At 34.4% G+C, this 19,757-nt stretch overlaps 1 protein-coding gene across 8 annotated transcripts in view; it reads right to left on the bottom strand.

The window, feature by feature from the left end:
- LOC123323004 (protein pangolin, isoforms A/H/I/S) overlaps positions 1-19,757 on the bottom strand; it is a 329,222-nt gene that overhangs the window by 9,595 nt on the left and 299,870 nt on the right. For 5 of the 8 annotated variants that reach the window (XM_044911176.1, XM_044911177.1, XM_044911170.1 and 2 more), the window contains exon 6: positions 18,778-19,008. In XM_044911176.1, the coding sequence (XP_044767111.1) occupies positions 18,778-19,008 (231 nt within the window). Of the gene's footprint in view, positions 1-1,025; positions 1,804-3,508; positions 3,931-8,868; positions 9,644-18,777; positions 19,009-19,757 lie in introns of those variants that run through there. The other 3 variants (XM_044911173.1, XM_044911174.1, XM_044911175.1) reach the window with 3 other exon arrangements.

Below are 19,757 nucleotides of genomic sequence, written 5' to 3'. Positions count from 1 at the left end.
TTTCCGGTGCACCGAAGGGTTATGAGAATTTGTTAAAATAACTCAATCAATTTTTCGTATAGATACGCTTTCTAAGAGTTAAGATCATAAAATTCTACATTTCAACGGTTTTCAGTTGATTAATGAGAAACCCAATTGGAAGACCGAATTCTTGAGGCCATCTAAATCGACTTTCGATACATTTTCGAAATTTGAAGAAAAATGTATACAGGCAGTTGTATCCCTCACAACCAACTCTTTAATTCGATTCCGTACACGATACATTGATTTTTTAATAACTAATTACTTCAAAAATTGGTTGTTCAACAACATATGCCTACCAAATTTCAACTCTGCAGGACTACAGGTCCCTTGGATTACTACTTTACGAAAAAGGCACGTTTTCGATAACACTTTAAAAACATCAATCCCTCCTAAACTGTAAGTCATTGACCCCAAATTACATAATAAGTAGACATCTGAATTAGATAAGTTCAACCATTTCATCACGATAATAAAAGAAGGATTTAATAAAAAACCCATCAATGGCAAAATCATCCTCAGCAGGTCTATGGCATAAGAGGTTTGGTTGCCATTAAGAGTTACTCAGGGTCTACATAAAACGCTCTGAGGGACTATGTCGAAGCCTCAATTATACACGAAAAATGGAAATTGAGTCATGGTTTAGCTCAACTGGTCATGGAGTAACGTTTTTTGTATTATATGTACATAGTATGCGATAGTGTATTCGCTAAAAATCAGTGTTGTCTAGTGAATTTACACAGCGTTCGCCTTATACGCAAAAATTTCGATTTGTACTTGCTTGCTCGAAATATGATCTTCTTTCATTTGAATAGTTCAACTAGGAATATTTTAATTAGTATGCAAACAATAGAACTTAAGAGTTCAGCGTTATCTCTTCTTCGTTCGAATGAAATTTCCTCTTTACTATTGTTTCTTTAATTCTAATTTCATCGCTTCATTATTTTCTATGATTTTTATTTATATCGTTATTTTTCGGGACACCCCATAGTTATATAGCTCACCTTTGCGCGTAATCCCCTCGATCCTCGTTGTTCGATTTGCCCGGCATTTCGTTCTTGATGAGAGCATCAAAATTAACAGGAAACTTGTAATTCGGATTAGATTTTTTCTCCAGTAGATTGTTCAAAATCCTATTGTTCTCGGGTTTGTTGTTCTTATCAACGTCGAATGGGGCGGATGGAGCGCGCATAGACATGGTCTGTTGCTGCTGTTGAAGGAAGTTGAAGTAAGAGTTCCGCTGGCTCTCGATCATAGAATTTATGTACCACGCAGCTAAGAATTTGTGTTCGTAAAAACGATCCGCGTACTCCATGTAATCCGGAGTAGTTGTCAAATTTTTCGTGCCGAAATCGCAAAGCTTATTCACGTCATTGAAGATCACTTCTTGCTCTCGGAAGGTATTTTTATTGAAGCGGTTGCGGCTCTCTTCGCGGTTGAGAAAGTGTCGCAGCTGCTCCGCCTCATCCAGATGGTCGTATTGATGGTTGGCGTTCACCTTTTTTTTGTAAGAACAGCCGAAATAGTCTTTTTCACACTTTCTGTTCTTAAGGGAGAGATCTTCGGGTATATCTTCGTTTTTATTCGGATTTTCCTCGTTGTTCACGACGGCTTTTTTGTTGTTTTTACTGTCGATGACAGTGAAAGGTGCCACTATAGCTATGGGCATTTTTTTCACGGTTAAATTTAAAGGCTCATCCATCATTGTCTCCATCTTCTTAGCCGCATGCACTGTTTTTTTTTTCAATCGAAAAAGTTCTTTTTAATGCGCATACAATCACACTGAAACATTATTATTTCGTTTTATACTGTGGAAGGTTTTTCGAAAGAGACAATCGTGAATGTTAAAGATTTATAACATTGAATTGAAGCTTAGGAATGGTTCTGTTGTCGAATTCTACAGTCCCCCCAAGCTTCGAAAAGCTAACTGAAAGCTTCCGGAACTACTTTCATCAAGCATGCAGCTATGTGTGCCCACCTATATCATCCTGGGTGCGCCACTGGTACTGGATAAATGTCACATTTCTCTTGTTGCTATGGATTGAATAATGCCCTAGCAATAATCAATCGAAGCGATACCTTTCATGTCATTTATTTCATAAATTAGATAATTCTCTGGAAAGTGTAATCATTGGAATCATAATAGAAATGGTATGGAATTTTGTATACAACACGCGAGTTATAAATCAAAGTCACAATTATCGAAAAATAAATTAATGTAGAAAGCATTAAACTTTTTGAAGTTAATGAATACGAAAATGTGCGGATTTTTCATACGTTACAATATAATTCAACGATAAAGATTCGATGCTTTACTGTATTTTTTCGAACCAAAAAAAAACTATATTATATTCACTTTAATTTCTGAAAATTGGACTATTAGTTATGATTAGTTTCATAGCGCTAAATTTGTTGAAATGATTTACCTAGAGTCTTAGAATATCTCAAACTTGATAGTAACTTGATTTAAGTTACAAATTTTGTTACTTAATATACATAATATAGTTTTTTTTGGTTCGAAAAAATACAGTAAAGCATCGAATCTTTGGTACTTGGTACAAAACATTCTAATTAATGTAAAATTTCTCCATCTTTCATAAAATCAATATTCATTATTTTAACAGTACTCGTATGTATCGCTCTTGAAAATATTCATCCTGACAATATATTTTTCTGAAACTTTCCTCCATTCAGTTTTTGCATCTTTTTCAAAGCAGAATTCTAATGAGTTCTTCATCAAAGATAATAGAAGGTGATAGTGAGTAAGTTCAACAATCTTCAGTGGGTGATTTTGCACGAAAAAATAAACTTTTGTCCGGAGATACTTCGTTTCCGAGATACGGGGTGTTGAAGTTTTTCTTAAAAACTGACCGGTCGAGAATGCAAATGAAATTTTGGGAGGAATTTATTGCGAAATTTTTGACATACAATTAAGAATTGTATGTTCATCATTGACGCATATGGGTAATAGTCTCAATTTATTAAAGGAAAAACGCCACTAAGATATTAAATTGGTGAACAAAAATCTCTCATCTTTTCGTTTATTTTTTGCAATAAAATGAAGCATCCTTTATATTTAATATCTTTGATAGATTACCTAGTAGAGACGCGGGTAGGCAATTCTTTAATTTCATAAAAACTGCTCACCATGCGGAAAAAGGCATATGAGAGGTTGTTTTTAACAAATTGAACGAGGTATCGTTTTAATTCATGATTTTTCTCATCGAAAATAAATTTCAAAAATGCGTTATCTGCGTCAAAAAATTTAATTTTCATGGATTAACCATATGCAGAATTGTTTTGAGTTGATTTAATTGAAACTGACGTTAGATTCAAAACATAACAATCAAAATTGCAGCAATATTATTCAAACATAAATTTTCTAGTTAGATTATTTCCACTGACGTAGTGAAAATTGGATGTTTTTACAAATCGATTTCATTAATCTGAGAATCAGAAAATTGAACAAGATAAACCTAGATCTCACTTTCGAAAAACCTTCCAACAACCCTAACCAGCACAATCCCAAAGATCCTTACGATTGTTTTACGTTTCACGAAAGATTCCATTCACTGATGATTAAAAATCCGCGACATCATCTACAACCGTTAACTTCGACGCGTTATTTATGGACGTTAAAATCGCTAGGATAATTTAGGTCAAATAGCACCATCACTCACGGAAAAGCCCGCTTCAAAGGGTCTGGAGGCAGAGAGCAACGTGCAGATAGACCGGGCAATAAACAGCCGTAATACCGGGAGAGATACGTCGCGAACAGAGAGAGAGATTCAACAAGTTTTTTATTCGTCGTTTATCACGGGAAAATCAATATGAATGGCTGTGCGGCGTTCGTCCTTTGTTTGGGTTGAATGAGAACGGGCCAAACGAGACATTCGAGCACGTGGATATGGGAGGAAAGCTTGATTTTCCCGATCGTTCGTACCGGAAAATTCGGACCGAGATTAGCGGGACCCATTTTCGCGACACGCGTTTTATCGGCCTTATGAGTCCGGATCCGCACGATTCCGCGACTTAATCAGGGGAAGAGATGGGCGATCGCGCTATCTTGAAGAGGCTCTTACTCGCCCGGATATTACGTAGTGCTGTTGCTCGACACAGGGGGACGAAGTCTCGTGAACGACGACGCAAGGCTTGATGGATGACATTTTATTGCGCTTTATCATATTCATTCGCGTCTGCCGTTTCCTCCATGTCGCAGCACCCATACCGTAGATTCCCGTTGAACTTTTCTAAAATCAAACTCTGAAAATTATAAGAATCCGAATTTGTGCAATTTTTACTATTACAGAGGTTGTTTCACTCAAATCATCCCTGATAACGCTTCTTAAGGAAATCAGTTGTTGGGCAAATTCAGTCGAATAATCTACTGTATAAAATAATAAGGGCTCGGCTTTCTCCATAAAATTATGATCACTCAAGTGAAACACGTTTTAGGAACTAAGACACGAAAAACGTTGTATTGTAGTTTTCAATCTCAGATCCCAGTTCAGTTGCCGAATTATAATATCCTCAGTGGAATCGAATACGTTAATTTCAAAAATTTTCTCTGTACAGATATGAGTTTCACCAATGATTTTCAATAATTAAAACAAATTTATAGGCAAGAAGTAATGATATGTCACACATGACAGTGTCACAGGTTCATCCCATACTCCTCCAAACATAGTATGGTTCACTCTCAGGGGCGTAGCTACCGCGGTATCAGTGATACGGGGCCCCCGAATGTCTGTAAGCAAAAAATTCCTAAAAATGTTATCCAAAACCTCTTACAGGTTTTACAATAGCATTTTTGAGAATAACTGCTAAGATAACTATTCATTTCAAAATCCCGTTCATTACACCGAATTCATCATTCAGATAGATACGAATACTTAAAATATGAAATTCAGAAAATTCGTAGCATCAAAGAACTTTTAGAATTAGTCCTGATAAAATTCAATAGCCTTGCATCCAGTTTTCCGGACGTTTTTACTGCACGCCTTTTATTTTTGACCCTTCCGGTTACAACTGCAACCGCTGAAAGGAGTTTTTCAAAATTAAAACTCATAAAAAATTATCTCAGGACTTCTATGGGACAGGAACGGCTTTCAGACATGTCGTTATTGTCAATAGAGGGGGAACAACTTAAAAAACTGAAATCGTTATCAGCTATGGCTGATTGGATAAATAGATTTGCTGAAATAAAGGTTAGAAAAGTGTATCTTTAATTTTTTGTATTGTTTGTTTATTATTTGCTTATTTATCATTTTATGTTGTTTGTATATTATTTTATATTGTTTGTATGTTATTTGTTTGTAGATTATTTCGCTCCCAGCACCAAGTATGAGTTAGAACTTTCAATTATAAGTACATATAATCATTTCGATACTAATCGAACATTTTTTGCTACTTTTAGTTTTACTTCACCTTTCCTTAGGGCCCCTCAACACATTTTGATACAGGGCCCCTCTAAGGCAAGCTACGCCACTGTTCACTTTCCACCAACAACTTTGAACAAGATCGAAAAAAAATCCCCATCTCCCTCGGAAAAAAATTTTTTATTTCGAAATTGAGATTTCACAAACGATTAATTTATATTCTGATATCCGGGCCCAAGGATTCGAGTAAAGAAACGCTGCATATGTTCTCTTTCATTTTTCACAGTATGTATCTCACATTGAATTCTGCTCAATTTATCGATTTTCAATCTTCAAAATCGTTTTCGGATAGCACTTGGTTTTTCTATAAAAATTCCATAGATTTATTTCAAAATAGAGATGAACGCTGAACGTGTCCGCATTTTTTATGGATTTCCTAGGTGATTTCCTAGGTCAAGTTGTTGGTTCTGCATTCTGAGCTTAGTCGACCAACCAATTCACATGTGTAGAATTCAAAGTAACAAATGCAATATAAGCTGTATTCGACTTCGAATAAGAACCGTTCTAGAACTGTCAGGAGTTTGCGCATTAGAATATTCTTGTTCGGGTTTTTTTGGACTGTTCTAGGATTAACTTATTCCTGTTTGGGTTTTATCAGAATCATCCTGGGACGATCCTAGAACTACCCAAATTCAGTTTCTGAGAAGTGATCTGGGATATTCTCGACTCATGTCCATAAAAGAGAAATTGTTGATAACAACCTAACCTAACCTTAATTTTTGAACAGGTAATCTGACGATGAACCAAATTTTGTTTGTGAAAGTTCCAATTGTGTTCTATTTATTTTTATATTCTGTTTCAATAATTTTGCGAATTATGGAGTTCATGCATTTATTTGATAGTAATAGTTCTTCATCGTCCTCTTCGAACAGTGAGAAGAGTTCCTTGCCGGATTTGCTGAAAATATCGTAATAAACTTGTTTATTCCTGAAATTTTATTAGAACTAATAGTAGCCTGAAAATGAAGGTTACGTTGAGGAGTACCATTATATTCAAATAAACAAGATTTCAATAAGATAATTTCAACAAAAGAGTTTTAACAAGATATTTTCAAGAAAAGAAGTTCAACAAGATAATTTGGACGAAAGAATTTTTACTATGGAGGGTTTTCACAAAAGATATCGAACAATAGATGGCAAAAAACCCTTGAGTATTTTCAAAATAACCACATATAACAGATATTGAGATTTGAATCTTTTTCATATTTTACGCGCCATATATGACGTTTGTTTTGCGTTCGGGTTTTCATGAAATGAGAACCATCCTCGAGCAGTTCTAGGATTCGAAACTAGGGCGCAACAGTTCTTGTGCAGTTCTAGAACAATTCTTGGACTGTCCGTAATTCGAACCCGAATATAGCTACTCTTATGCTGAATGCAGACGTACATCCCAACCAAAGAGTTGATACTCTTTGTCCCAACGTTGGGTGCACACCTCCAACAACGTGGGCCGTAATTTGGTCGGCTCGTTTGTCGGCCTTTTGAAAACATCGTTGCCAGTAGCCTGAAAATATGTACTTCTGTCATAAAAATACCAGCCAGACCTTCAAACAACACAGTCTTCGTACCGTGGTACCTACGACTGGATCTGGTACTGGCAGGCACTGCGGTGGCTGCTTTCTCTTTTTTTACGAGTTATAGCTGATCAAGCTGGTCGGCTAGTCTTTTATCAACGTCATCCAGTGTTCCGTTTTTGGGACGGCTTATAATATTTCAGAAAAAATTTGATTTTTCAGTTTGCAGGTCAGAATTCAAAAATTTATTCGAAGATCCAATATGCTTTCGAAATCAACATAAAGGGCATCGTATGTGAAATGTGAAAAAATAATTAGTTCGATTTAATTTCAACTATTTGTACCTAATTTTATATCGTTTTTGTTTTTTCAAAAGTTTCAGAGCTCAAACAAATCAAAATGTCCATGTTGAATATAAAATTGGCAATTGGTTTGTACCGTGTGATTCATTAAGGATGGTGACCATAATTGAGTGCCGATATCTTCGGAAATACAAGAGAATTTGGATTTTTGAAAGGTCAAAAAGTTACGCTATTTGAATTTCTATCAGTAGGTTAAAGATGGCATTTGAAATTTCCTAGTAAGACATCGAAAATAGAATGAGCTCCATGACGCGCCCTAGTTTCCAAATGAAACATTCAATATGTTGTTATCTTTTTCTTGAATCTACATCTTCAAATGACAAAGTTTATGAATCTCGGTTTACGTTCAAGGAAGCTACAGTAATTTTTCTAGCACCATTGAAAAAAAAGGTGTAAAAATGATCTGAATGAACTAATTATGTGAAGTAGAAAAAGTAGTTTCTAATTTCATAACTTTTCACCAAACATCATCAGGGTTTATTTTATAAAACATCAATCAGAAATCAGACATATTTTGAAAGTGGAGAACAATTGACTTAAATCAGTTTTCTCGGTCAGAGTCTGTAGAATTTTTTTCCCGAAGTCATATAGGACATACGGTTTCCGAGATACGGCCGCTCTCCACCCTTAATAAATCACTCTGTATATCGCCATAGCAACTCAACTTTTTTAGAATTTCAGATTTATTTTCGCTGGCGTTTTTTCAACTCTGAATCTTTTGTTCGCAGGTATGATGATAATTGTTGATGAATAATTCGCCTTTATATTATTTTCGAAAAAATGGTATTTTCTCATCCTCTTATCGGAAACCGGGCGTACGCAATACCCAAACAACTTGAGGCTCCGCCATCAGATAAGCTAGCCACGGCACCTTAAATCTAGTCTGAGAAAGCAAACCCTTTATGTAGCATTTAATAACCATCACAGTTGGATAATTTCTATTACCATTTTAAACCCAGGTTAAAAACCTTCATAAAAATATCCTGATCTTTCAAAAGACGACACAATTGGAGGCTATATTTATTTATTCAGCAAACCGAAGAAGCATTCAGTAGATACACAATGTAATGAGTAGAAAAACTCTGCAACTAGGAAATACATATTTCAAAATTCAAAATATTGTGATACCGACATCCCATGCCATATCATGATGACATCCCAATTCTCTCTTGCGAAACGTTTGTATGATTTCGCCTCTGATTCTCCACCTACTGGCGGTAAGGAAACAAAGAACCGGCAGCCTAATAAAAAATGCAGTTATGCGACCGGCGGCATGTTCAAAAGGCCAAGCGTCTAGAGCAGCAGTCGGTAGGATCAAAGCGACTTTCGACACAAACACGTAGACCTTGCGTTGCCAGCAATAAATGTTCTATCTTTAGCTCCAATGTGTTCACAGGATAACATATTTCAGCGTCGTGAATCATATAATATTTATGATTATAGAATCTACAGGATTGCTTGTAGAATAAGTAAGTGTATTATATTCAAACATCTAAACTAGGGAAAACGAGGAGCAAGAGGGCGTGTAACCTACCCATCATCGAAAAAAGGTTTCAAATCTTCTTCCTCTTCAAATTCATCGGTTTCTACGTGATCATATACATCATCACAATTTTCATCGGTATCATCCAGCTCTATTTCTTCATGTTTCAACTCTAACAATTTCAGCTCACTAACATCAGTGCCTTCTATTCTTCGACAATATTCCAGTATTTCTTCTATCCGAGGGTTTTTCAATTTTTTTAATCGGTTTCGTGTATCTTCGTTGCGTATTCCATAGACAAGTTGATCTCTGAGCATTCTTCTTTTGAAGCTCTCATTTTTATATAATTCAAAATCACATAAATCTGCTTGTTTGTCTATTCTTTCGAAAAAACTATCTATTAATTCGTCTTCTTCTTGAACCATTTCGCGAAACTTGAAGGTTTCTTCAATAATGTTCTTGTCATTCGAAAAATATGTATCGAATGCTTCCATTACATGTTCGAAACTGCTCTTTTGCCAATTTTCGAAAAAACCGAATATATCTAACCCTTCGTCTCCTAAATAATCCATCAAAACTGACAATTTCACATCATCTTCATATGTAAGATTCTGTTCTAAGTTGAGAAAATATTCGAAATCATTTCTCCACTTTCGCCAATCGTCATAACTAAAATCAAATCTCAAGTAGAAGTCCTGCGTGAGAGCATCCATTTCAATCGTATTTATATTTACGAGACAGCTGATATTTGGAGGTTAGCATAAATATTATACTTTTCTACCAATTATTGTCAGAACTTATCTGTGTTATTTTCCATTTCTAGTGTTGATATTCCGGCTAATCCTTCAGTTCCATATCTCCAGCTGATCCGGCACTCGGACGCCAAAACAACACAAATTATCAACGAAAAACCACGCAATAATCACAGAATATAATGCTTCATTCGAAAATACGTAAGAATGACTATCGATTTCAATGAAGAACTCAGTGAAATCGATGTTTTTACTGAACCCAACAGCCGCGCATATTGGCGCACAAGAACCACTAACATACTACTGTAAGCTCGCCACAGTCGCCACTCGCCAGGGATCTGTAATTTTGAGGAGGAAATCTACTTCTCCATGCGCAAGTCGGAATAACTAGGCGTGTCCTGTGCAAACCAGGTTCCTACTGCATCATCTAACCTTTTAAAAGGAAGTTCTCTCTTGGGAGCATAGATGGAGCAGCTTGTTCCAAAAGCTCCCTAAAGTATTTAAATTATATCAAATCATAAAGAAATAGATGACATACATTATACATAACTATATAATATTATATATAATTAAATAACATATATTATACATAATTGTATAATATTATATAATTTGCCCGAATCTGATAATATTTTTTCTCCCAAACAAGAGTTCGTTATTATCGCCGGAAATCAAACTAGTTGTTTATGTCTTATGTGACGGATCTGTTTAGAGACTATTAGAGACTTTATGGTCGAGAAACATGTTTAGAAATTGGCAAAATTCTAATGCCAAAAATCTAAACGCCGCCTAGCGGCCAAATCACTAACCTAGTATTCAAGTACATATTCAAGTAATATATTGAGTTTTACTACTAGAAAAATAATTATTAAAAAAACCGATTGAGTATTCATATCAGTGTTATTTAGTTGAAAAACAATATTACTAATTTTTTCCATAATTTAAGGTTAGGAGACGTTGTTATACATGAATTTTCTGGTGCAAGTTGAAAGGAAGGCAATGCGGATTTTTTTATTTTGAAAGGGCCGAGAAACCTGAGCAAAGAAAGTATCAGATTGAATTTCTGGCATTTCTGGCATAACTGAAATTGTGCATGCATTACTAGACTTGCAATCTTTAAGAAATGATAATATCAATATGGTGGAAGCATTTCAAATGAAAAGTGGTGATTTAGAATTTTACAAGCACCATTGGAAGTGAAATAATAGAACTGTTTGACAAGAATTTTAAATTTCGCTACTTTTTAATGAAATTAGAACTGTAAAATCAGTTTTCAAGCGGTTTTGTTGAGTTTGAATAAGCCAATATGCAAGGAAACAGAACTTTGTATTTTCTAACCACAGTCTACTTGACGACCAATATTTTTAACGCTCATTATCACTTCGTGAATATTGTTCTATGACAGAGGCGACCAAGAATTAGAATAATTATTGAAACATTGAATCGAGAATAAACAATATATTGATAATTTTTATTTTTAGTAGTATAAAAATTGTTGTCTGGTTTTATACGAACCTCAATTGGAAGAAACTTGGTGATAAAGTTGACGAGGACACAAACAGCATCATTATTTATTCACGCAATATTCACATAACCGCTAGAAGAAGACGAATTAACTTCAAGCCAATTAGCCACTGCGTGATCCAAAGCAACACAAAGTGAAACAAAAACAAATAAAAGATAAAAATTGATCATATGCATCATCGTATTCTGAAAGAATTTCTCTTGCCTGGGGGGAATCATCAGGAATTACCAGGATAACTAATTGGGTATCAGTTTCGAGGTTTCTTTTCCTTTGAGGATACGAAACGAATGAGCAAATAACATTTCGAGCAATTAATTGGAAGAACATGGCATCAAAGTTATCGGGAAAAATTAGAGAGAAAATTGGAAATCTTTCCTCTTGACCATTTCTATTCGGGCGAATGAACCTTAAAAACATTATCACGGGGCTTATAATTAGAGGACCAATCCAGCAACATAATTTCAGGAAATATTCGATAAAGTGCAAATGAGATGAATGACATGTTCATAAATTTTTTAATAACTCCATGCATGTAGTTGACAGGGTGTGGACACTGCTCCCTCCATTTTTGAGATGGAGTATGTATGGAGTTGAGATTGAGATGGAGTATGTATGGAGTTGAGATTGAGATGGAGTAATTTTTTTTTTATATATTTTTGTAGAATTGCAACAATTATCAGAATGACCGGAAAAGTATTTGACAACTACAACAGTAATTTTCAAATTACTGGGAAAAAAAACTTACTACTCATGAAAGTGGAAATTAGTTGATTTAATCCTATCGATATACCTAATAGGTACTCATTTTATCAATATCGAGTTATTTATTTCTAAAGCTATTTCTTTTTTAGAGAATTGAACACGAAAAGAATATTATTTCATTCAACAATCATATCATTCATCACTTGAGATGAGATGAGCGACGAAAATATGAAAAATCTCAAGATTAGACATTCAAACAGAATAAATACTAAACTACTATAATCATAGCGGCATATTGTGCAAGAAGAAATAAATAAAATGGTTTTATAGGCCTTCTGCGTCTACCTTATAAGATTACAGCCACATTTACATTTGAGTGAATTTCATTTTTCCCAGAAATTCTACATTTCTTAAATTTAATATTACAGTTGAATAATTTTGCAGTCGGCTTTAGATTGTTTTTTTAATAATCGCATTCTTTCCTCCTGCGTCTATTGTTTTTACAATAATTGCATTTCCCTCTGGTATATATGTACATTCAAATCGCAGTCCTATCGCAATAAATTTCATCTTTCGCTAAAATGGAAACAAGTGTTCATTGTTTGAATTGAATTTTATGCATTCCTGTTTTATCCCCTTTAGTTGAATTTTTTGCAGTTCGATTTATTGTTTTTTCAACACATTGATTGATGATGATTGATCTCATATCATACAAAAAAAATTACCTTATCAAAAATACAGTGTGAGTTTTGACCCGTACAAATATTTCAACAGTAGATTTTTGAGGTCAAAAATAAACTTTTTTCCTTCAGCACTGTGGCACAGTTCCTAATGAGAACTAAAATGGCTATATCTCTTTATCAGGGATGAATCGAAAAAAATGGTGTAGGAAAAAAGTGTTTCTTGTGTCCTCAAGAATCTAGTGTTGAAATATTTGTACGAGTCAAAGACTTACTGTATATATACGTCACATAAAAATGAAATAATAACTAACTATTCAGTTTCATATATTCATATTTGGAGATGATGACGAGTTGACAGTCTTTAATTTTTTTTACGGGTTCTAAAAAACACCGAGTCATAAAACTATACGTAATATGAAGCACTAAGTAGGTGTAATAATAATGATAATAATGTTTAATTCAATAACTCATTGCTACTAAGTACAATAGAAGTTGAATTAGTCAGAATACAAATAAGTACAATCAAAAATCATTCATTAAATTCTTACAGAAATCTAAGAATTCACTCAGAGAATAAGGATCACAGGAGAAGAATTCTTTTGAAGATTTTCAAATTGGATGTCGAACTTAGTCTCTTACAAAATTTTTTTAGATCTCATAACTTTATTATTAGGGGTTGTATTTTAGCTGGAGGTAGTAATTCTAGGGAACACTTATACGATGAAATGGAATGAAAGGTGATCAGAACTACTTGTAAGTTTCTATTTATTACGAGAAAAGATCGACTGTATCGAAATTTTGCAAGAGACTATTTTCTCCAGAATTGAATGGAAAACCATAAGAGAATTTTATTTTTCGAAAATCTATCCCCCGAAAACAAATTTTGAAGGAAAATCATAAGGGGGTTGTTATTTCTAACCCCCAATAATAAAGTTATGAGATCTAAAAAAATTGTGTGAGTAACATCTACTTAGTGCTTCATATTATGTACAGTTTTATGACTTAGAACCCGTAAAAAAAATTAAATACTGTCAACTCACCATAGCCTTCCAAAGACTGTAGGAGTCTTGGAAAGGAGGTCGATTTCGAAAAAAATTAGGAATCATCCCCCTAAGTCCTTCGCATTTGTTCATAGACAACCAGTGGATGGGAACACATGGTCCTATTGTCAGGCCAGCAAGATCACCAAACCTCAATCGTTTGGATTTTTTCTTATGGGAATATGTTAAAAATAAAATTTTCAAGATTACAATCAGGCTGATTTGAAGCAGAGAGTCAGGAACGCAATCAGAGACGTTTCCCGCGTTATGCTACCGAATAAAGTGAATTCTGAAAAGATGTCGAATTTGTTTACTGAGTAATGGTAATCAATTTGAGAACTTTATGAGTTGTTTTAAAATTGATTATAGAAATTCTGCTCGATATTTATTAAAATTGAGTGTTGAATGAATTACATGATTTTATTGGAGTTGTTTGTTTCAGCTAAAAAATTAAGTTTTAATTCGTACCATAGAGATGAAGATTTTTTGTTAGTGGACAATTTCACTAAAATGGCGATTTTGCCTTGAGTATAAAAGTAATATAGGTATCGACATATACAGGGTGTTTCCAAATTAGACGTGAAGCTTGGAGGAGGTGTTAGCTCTATTGCTGTCGTTTGAGCCATATTTATTGATAACTAAAAATTAACAGTTTCCGAGATATTTGAGTTCTTGTGTTTTTCAAAAAATTTCACACCTTACTTTTTCGTCACGTGCTTGTATGAGGAATGGTGGAGGTCATTTCGAACATAATTTATGAATACATTTTCTAATGAAATTTTGAGTTTAATTGCAATAAAAAAATATTTAATTCATTACTTTTCCATCTTTGCTTTTATCCCTTTTCGAATCAGAATCTGCTGAAACGAAACTAGTGCTTGCATTCTAACGAAAACTTTTTTAGGAAATAAAGAAGGAATTAGGCAAGTTTTAAAAATAATTTTTTCATACATGAATTTTGAAATTTGAATGTTTCAGGCAAATTGATTTTTCTGTTCTTCATATACCAACTTTTAAATCACATTAATACAACATGTAATAAGGATAGTTTTGCTTTTTTCATACGTATCATATCTTTTTCTGATGAAAATAATCCAAAATTATAATCACACATGGTCAACGCAGAAAAACTTGACGAAAAATGAAGTGAGGTGAGGAATTTTTCGAAAAACAATATCTCGGAAACTGTTGATTTTTGGTTATCAATAAATATGGCTCAAACGACAGCAAATGAGTGATACTAACACCTCCTCCAAGGTTCACGTCAAATTTGGAAACACCCTGCATAATTTTAAAAAGCAATTTTTTTTTTGTAAAAGAGCAGAAATTATCTGATAGAGCGGAAATACGGATAGCCAAAAAAAAGTTACCGAAGAGACTGATCCGAAACCGCCACCCTCGGGACATCCATCCTTCCTCATTACAGGAATTCCGCGTTTTTTTTCCTGCAAATTCGAGCGCCGCTTGAAGGGGGCCACCGGCGTTCCGGTCGCGTCCGACGAGGCGCCCCGGGGGCCGAATTTAAATTGGTTTCCGCTCGCTTGTCCGCCACTCGCATCCGATGACGGCGGCGGCGGGCGGCCATGTAAAAAGCAGAGTCCAAGATCCGCCGGGCGCGGCCATTGGCCGGCAGTTGCCCGGCAACGAGATCTCTCTCAGGAGCTGAAGGGTTGCTTTCCGCCGCCGACGTTGATCTGCGAATTGTGGGTGGGGTGGAATTCGCGTGGGACAGGGTTGGCGGTGCCGAAGGGTGATATAGTTGGGAAGCTGCAATCTTTGCGATGGAGGCGTCAATCGATAAGTTTCATTTGTAAGGGAGAAAAACAATACAAACCGATATGGAATATCCTCAGATAACGAGAAAACGTGGGAGGAAAAGAGTATTTTGGGCTTCAACTTAACAAATGAAAACGACCTATGGAATATTATACAATAGGGAATACTCCTTCTGACGAAAATGATGTACATATTTTTTATGAAATATCTTTGAAACGTCACATTTTGAAATAACCATTTCAAACGTTTCCCAAAAAAAAAAATTATTTTAAGCACTTAAAAATGAAAAATAAAAATGGGTATTCAAAGTTTAAAGCGTTTTGTGAGAATTGTACAAGCTGGCAACGTCGACTGAAATATGCCTTGATAATAAAGGACAACAAATACTTTATCTTGATGAGATAGACAAAGATGGCTGTCTATGAAGTCTGCGACGAACGAGGAAAGTCGTAAAATTTTATGGGATTTTTATGGCCGGTTGCAGTTGAAGCTCGCCAGTAATTACGCGCCTGTACATCAACAGCTGTTATTTTATAAACAAGCTGATCGGACATTGTTCTTTTCATTGTCTTGTATGCGCTGTTGCCAAATATTAAACTCCGCACAAAGCGATTTAAATTTTAAAACCCCATATTTGAAGGATGATTTTGAATACTTTCCGCGGTGAATTTGAAAAAATCATGAATTAAACTCATACTTATTCAGCTTAAACTTGCATATGAAGTGATAACCCAAATTGAGGAGAATTCCCCATTGGAAAGATTCATTCTAATATGAAAAATTTGAATTCACCTTTGGGGAATTCTCCTCAATTTGGGTTATCAGTGCAAGTTCAAACTGAATAATTATTAGTTTCATTCATGAATTTTTCAAACGCACCCCCGGAAACTATTCAAAATCATTCTTCAAATATGAGGTTTTAAAATTTAAATCGCTTCGTTCCTAGTTTACGATTTGGCAATAGCGCCTACTAGACAATTAAAAGAACAATGTCTTGTTTATAAAATAACAGCTGTTGATTTATAGCCATCATAAGGCGCGTACCCACTGGCCTGTCTGAACAGCAACCGGCCCTAAAAATCCCATAAAATTTTACGACCTTCCTCGTAGACTTCATAGACAGCCATCTTTGTCTATCTCATCAATATAATGTATTTTTTGTCCTTTATTAACAATGCATATTTCAGTCGATGTTGCCAACTTATGGAATAGAAACGAAACGCTTTAAATTTTAAACACCCATTTTTATTTCTTATTTTTAAGTACCTACTTGAAATAATTGGTTGGAATGGTTATTTCAAAATATGAAGTTTCAAAGATATTTCATGAAAAATACATCATTTTCGTCAGTAGGAGTATTCCCTACTATACGTTCTTATTTCGAGTGATACCTGAAGCACTGTTAATAGTAGGAAACGTTAATTGAACCAAAAAAAATAAACCATTGACAAGTATAATATAAACAATATATTGAATAAATTTCAATCCTTTTTGACATTTTCTTATTGGAATACTACATATTAAGATGAGTATCCGTTCTCTGATCTTAAAAATTCATGTTTAGTTTAATATACAGTGTGAATCTCTGAGTCGTACAAATATTTCAACAAGAGATTCTTGAGGTTGAAAGAAGCGTTTTTTTCCTTTACCATTTTTTCCCAATCGGCTGGGTTTAAAAGATACAGGCTGTTCAAAAACCTTAAAAATATGTTATTTCCAGTTCTATCTCACAAATGGTTTTATCGAATGAAATGAATTTCGGAATATAGTTTTTCATTTATTTGATAAATCTTTTAATAAAAAAAAATATCACCCACGTCTTTCAGTTTTCTCATTATGACCATTACCAAAAATTCAAAGAACCGCACTCTTGAAACTAAGTTTGACGCTATCTAATGAATATTTGAACGTTTTGTGGAATAAAAGTATTCTTCATATTTTGTCGTATAATACGCCGTTTTCGGGTAATTTGATGTTCAAAAATTAAAAAGTTTGTGTGAAATTTGAAAAATTGGGTACATTTGCTGAATAAAACTCTGTTTCAAAGATCCACAGATGTTTAGTGTCACAGATTTAGCTAGTTATTCTGAAGGTTATTTTGTTTTTTCAAGGGTGACATATTTGAAATTTGATGATTAAAATGAAATTGCGAGAATATTTCAAGTGACCTAATCCGCCCTCATGAAAATCAATAAAATATTAGCAAGATGAAAACCGATTTTCACAAGGACGAGTAATAAACGAGTTAATAAACCACCACACGTATTTCGCTACAACGATGGCATATTCAGAAGGGTTGAAGTAAACTGAATTTACAATTTACCTGAAGATACATCACCGAAACTACTATTTTTTAAACACTTCGTTTGCTAATGCAAATTTCTTCACGAAGAAAAGCTGTTGGGTATGATGCATATTAGGACTTCATCTATCTTTAATTTAGATAACGAATGAAAAACATAATATTCAGTAGTATATGGTTGGAACCGAATAAATTTTCAAAAAATGTAAGTCACCCCTTACACCCTCCCCTCATTACGTCCCTGGGTCGGACTGTTCGCATTTCCGCATTTTCCCGATTCTAGGATCTCTTGTTTAGTTTTCATTTGAACGCTGTTTGTTCATCCGCTTTTTACGCGACGTTTCATCCCCTTGAAAATGGAGGAAAACGGATCCCATTAGCAATACGAATCCGTTCTAACGTTGGAAGGTGTAATTTCACCGATGCCAGAGCTCATATGGGCGCATTTTTATAATTATTCTCATGTAATACCTATTCTTCTAGGGACTCTTTTGATCTTCCCAGCTTTCAATTAACGTCCGAACTTCCGAGGGTCATCGGTTGATCTTTGTTGGGGTGAGAATAAATTGTGAAAGCAAAATAATGAAATATCGATCGGCGTTCAAATAAAAGCTGTGAATTTGCGTATGTCATTATTTCCATTTTTCAACAATATAGATTTCAAGCTAATACTTATTCAATTGTAGTGGGATTTGCACAAATGACGAAATTCTTAAGACTGAGCAAAGATTTGCCAATCTACATTGAAAAATTACTTTCACTAATGTATGATCTACTATTTTCCACTAAAATTTGTTTTAAATTGAAGTTGGAGATTATTTTGATTCCATTGCGCCATGTTTTATTTTTCATTTATTTTTTTCTCAATTAAGATTTTAATTCTGTATATATTTCATTATATTCTTATAAAATTATCATAGTTCACTTTGTTTCCTATAGAATGAGACGAATAAAATATTTTCAAAAAAGTCCGTTCGTAGTACAGAATTTACCCATACCTGAAATATTCTATGAAAATATTTTTATATATATGTTTATCTTCGGGTTTTTTATTTTTGGCCTTCGCCACTTCGTAAAACAATCTCATCTTTTTCAGCACTTGACTACATCCACAATTCCGTTTTGCCTTTTAGATCTCTGATCGTACAGGACTTAAAAGTTTGATCATTTTATTGCTCACCTGTGGTTCATCTCTGGCAATTCCTGTTTCGGTCCTGCAGTGACGATAGCAGGGTGAGATGCAAGGTGATGCGGCGGATGAGGCGACAGGCCAGCATGGGGAGGTATCAGTCCAGTTGGTGAAAATCTATAGAAATCGCTGCTGAGTCCAGAACTCGGAATGGGTAGGCTCGTCGGATACGGACTACGGAAACCAGATCCCGGCGACAAGGGGTACATGCTAGGCGTATGCCTGAAAATAAGAGATGATAAGATTGCTCATAAACTTAGTCTGGTGGAAAAGGAAACTGACGTTTCTTGAATTTCACACATTTTCCAATAAGTGCAACCTATTTTTCCATCCGGAAATCGATAGTCTCTCATATTTGATATATTTTTAATATGAATCATTTTAACATACATATGTAATTGTCATGGTCAGTAAGATATAACGACTTTCAGGAAAAATATCTTAATGATATCAAAGCTTCCACGCTATCTATAATAAAAAACGAACAAAATAACCTGCAATGGGGCGATAAATTATACCATTCAACTGGAACTGGAATGGGCATAATGAATTTATAATTATTTCATTAAAAAAGTGTGTGATTATAAAAATCATGAAATAAAAAAAATCACGAATATTAAATATTTTTGAGAGCAAAAAAGTTGGACTTTCAATTTTAATTCTGCGGTGGATCAATGGGTTCTTATTGGAAAATCTGAACGCTCCCTGTTGCTTCAATCACCGATCTTATAGAACTTGTATTGAAATGAATAATCTTTTGTTTCATCTACGATTAAGACTGATTTTTGTGTTACATATTCAGATAATAGTGTAGTTTATTATAGACACATGTTTTTTGGTTTTTTTAACAGAAAAATTGATATCTATTGCAAAAAAGGTTGGATTTCTATATCAATAAAAGTGATATAAAAAAATTTCCAGATTTTAAGTGATTTTTGCAAAAGTTTGCGGAAAAAATTTTTAAAAACATT

The sequence above is a fragment of the Coccinella septempunctata genome, chromosome 1, assembly GCF_907165205.1.
Source record: "Coccinella septempunctata chromosome 1, icCocSept1.1, whole genome shotgun sequence".
NCBI classification, from domain to species: domain Eukaryota; kingdom Metazoa; phylum Arthropoda; class Insecta; order Coleoptera; family Coccinellidae; genus Coccinella; species Coccinella septempunctata.
This window is presented reverse-complemented; position numbering and strand designations above follow the sequence as displayed.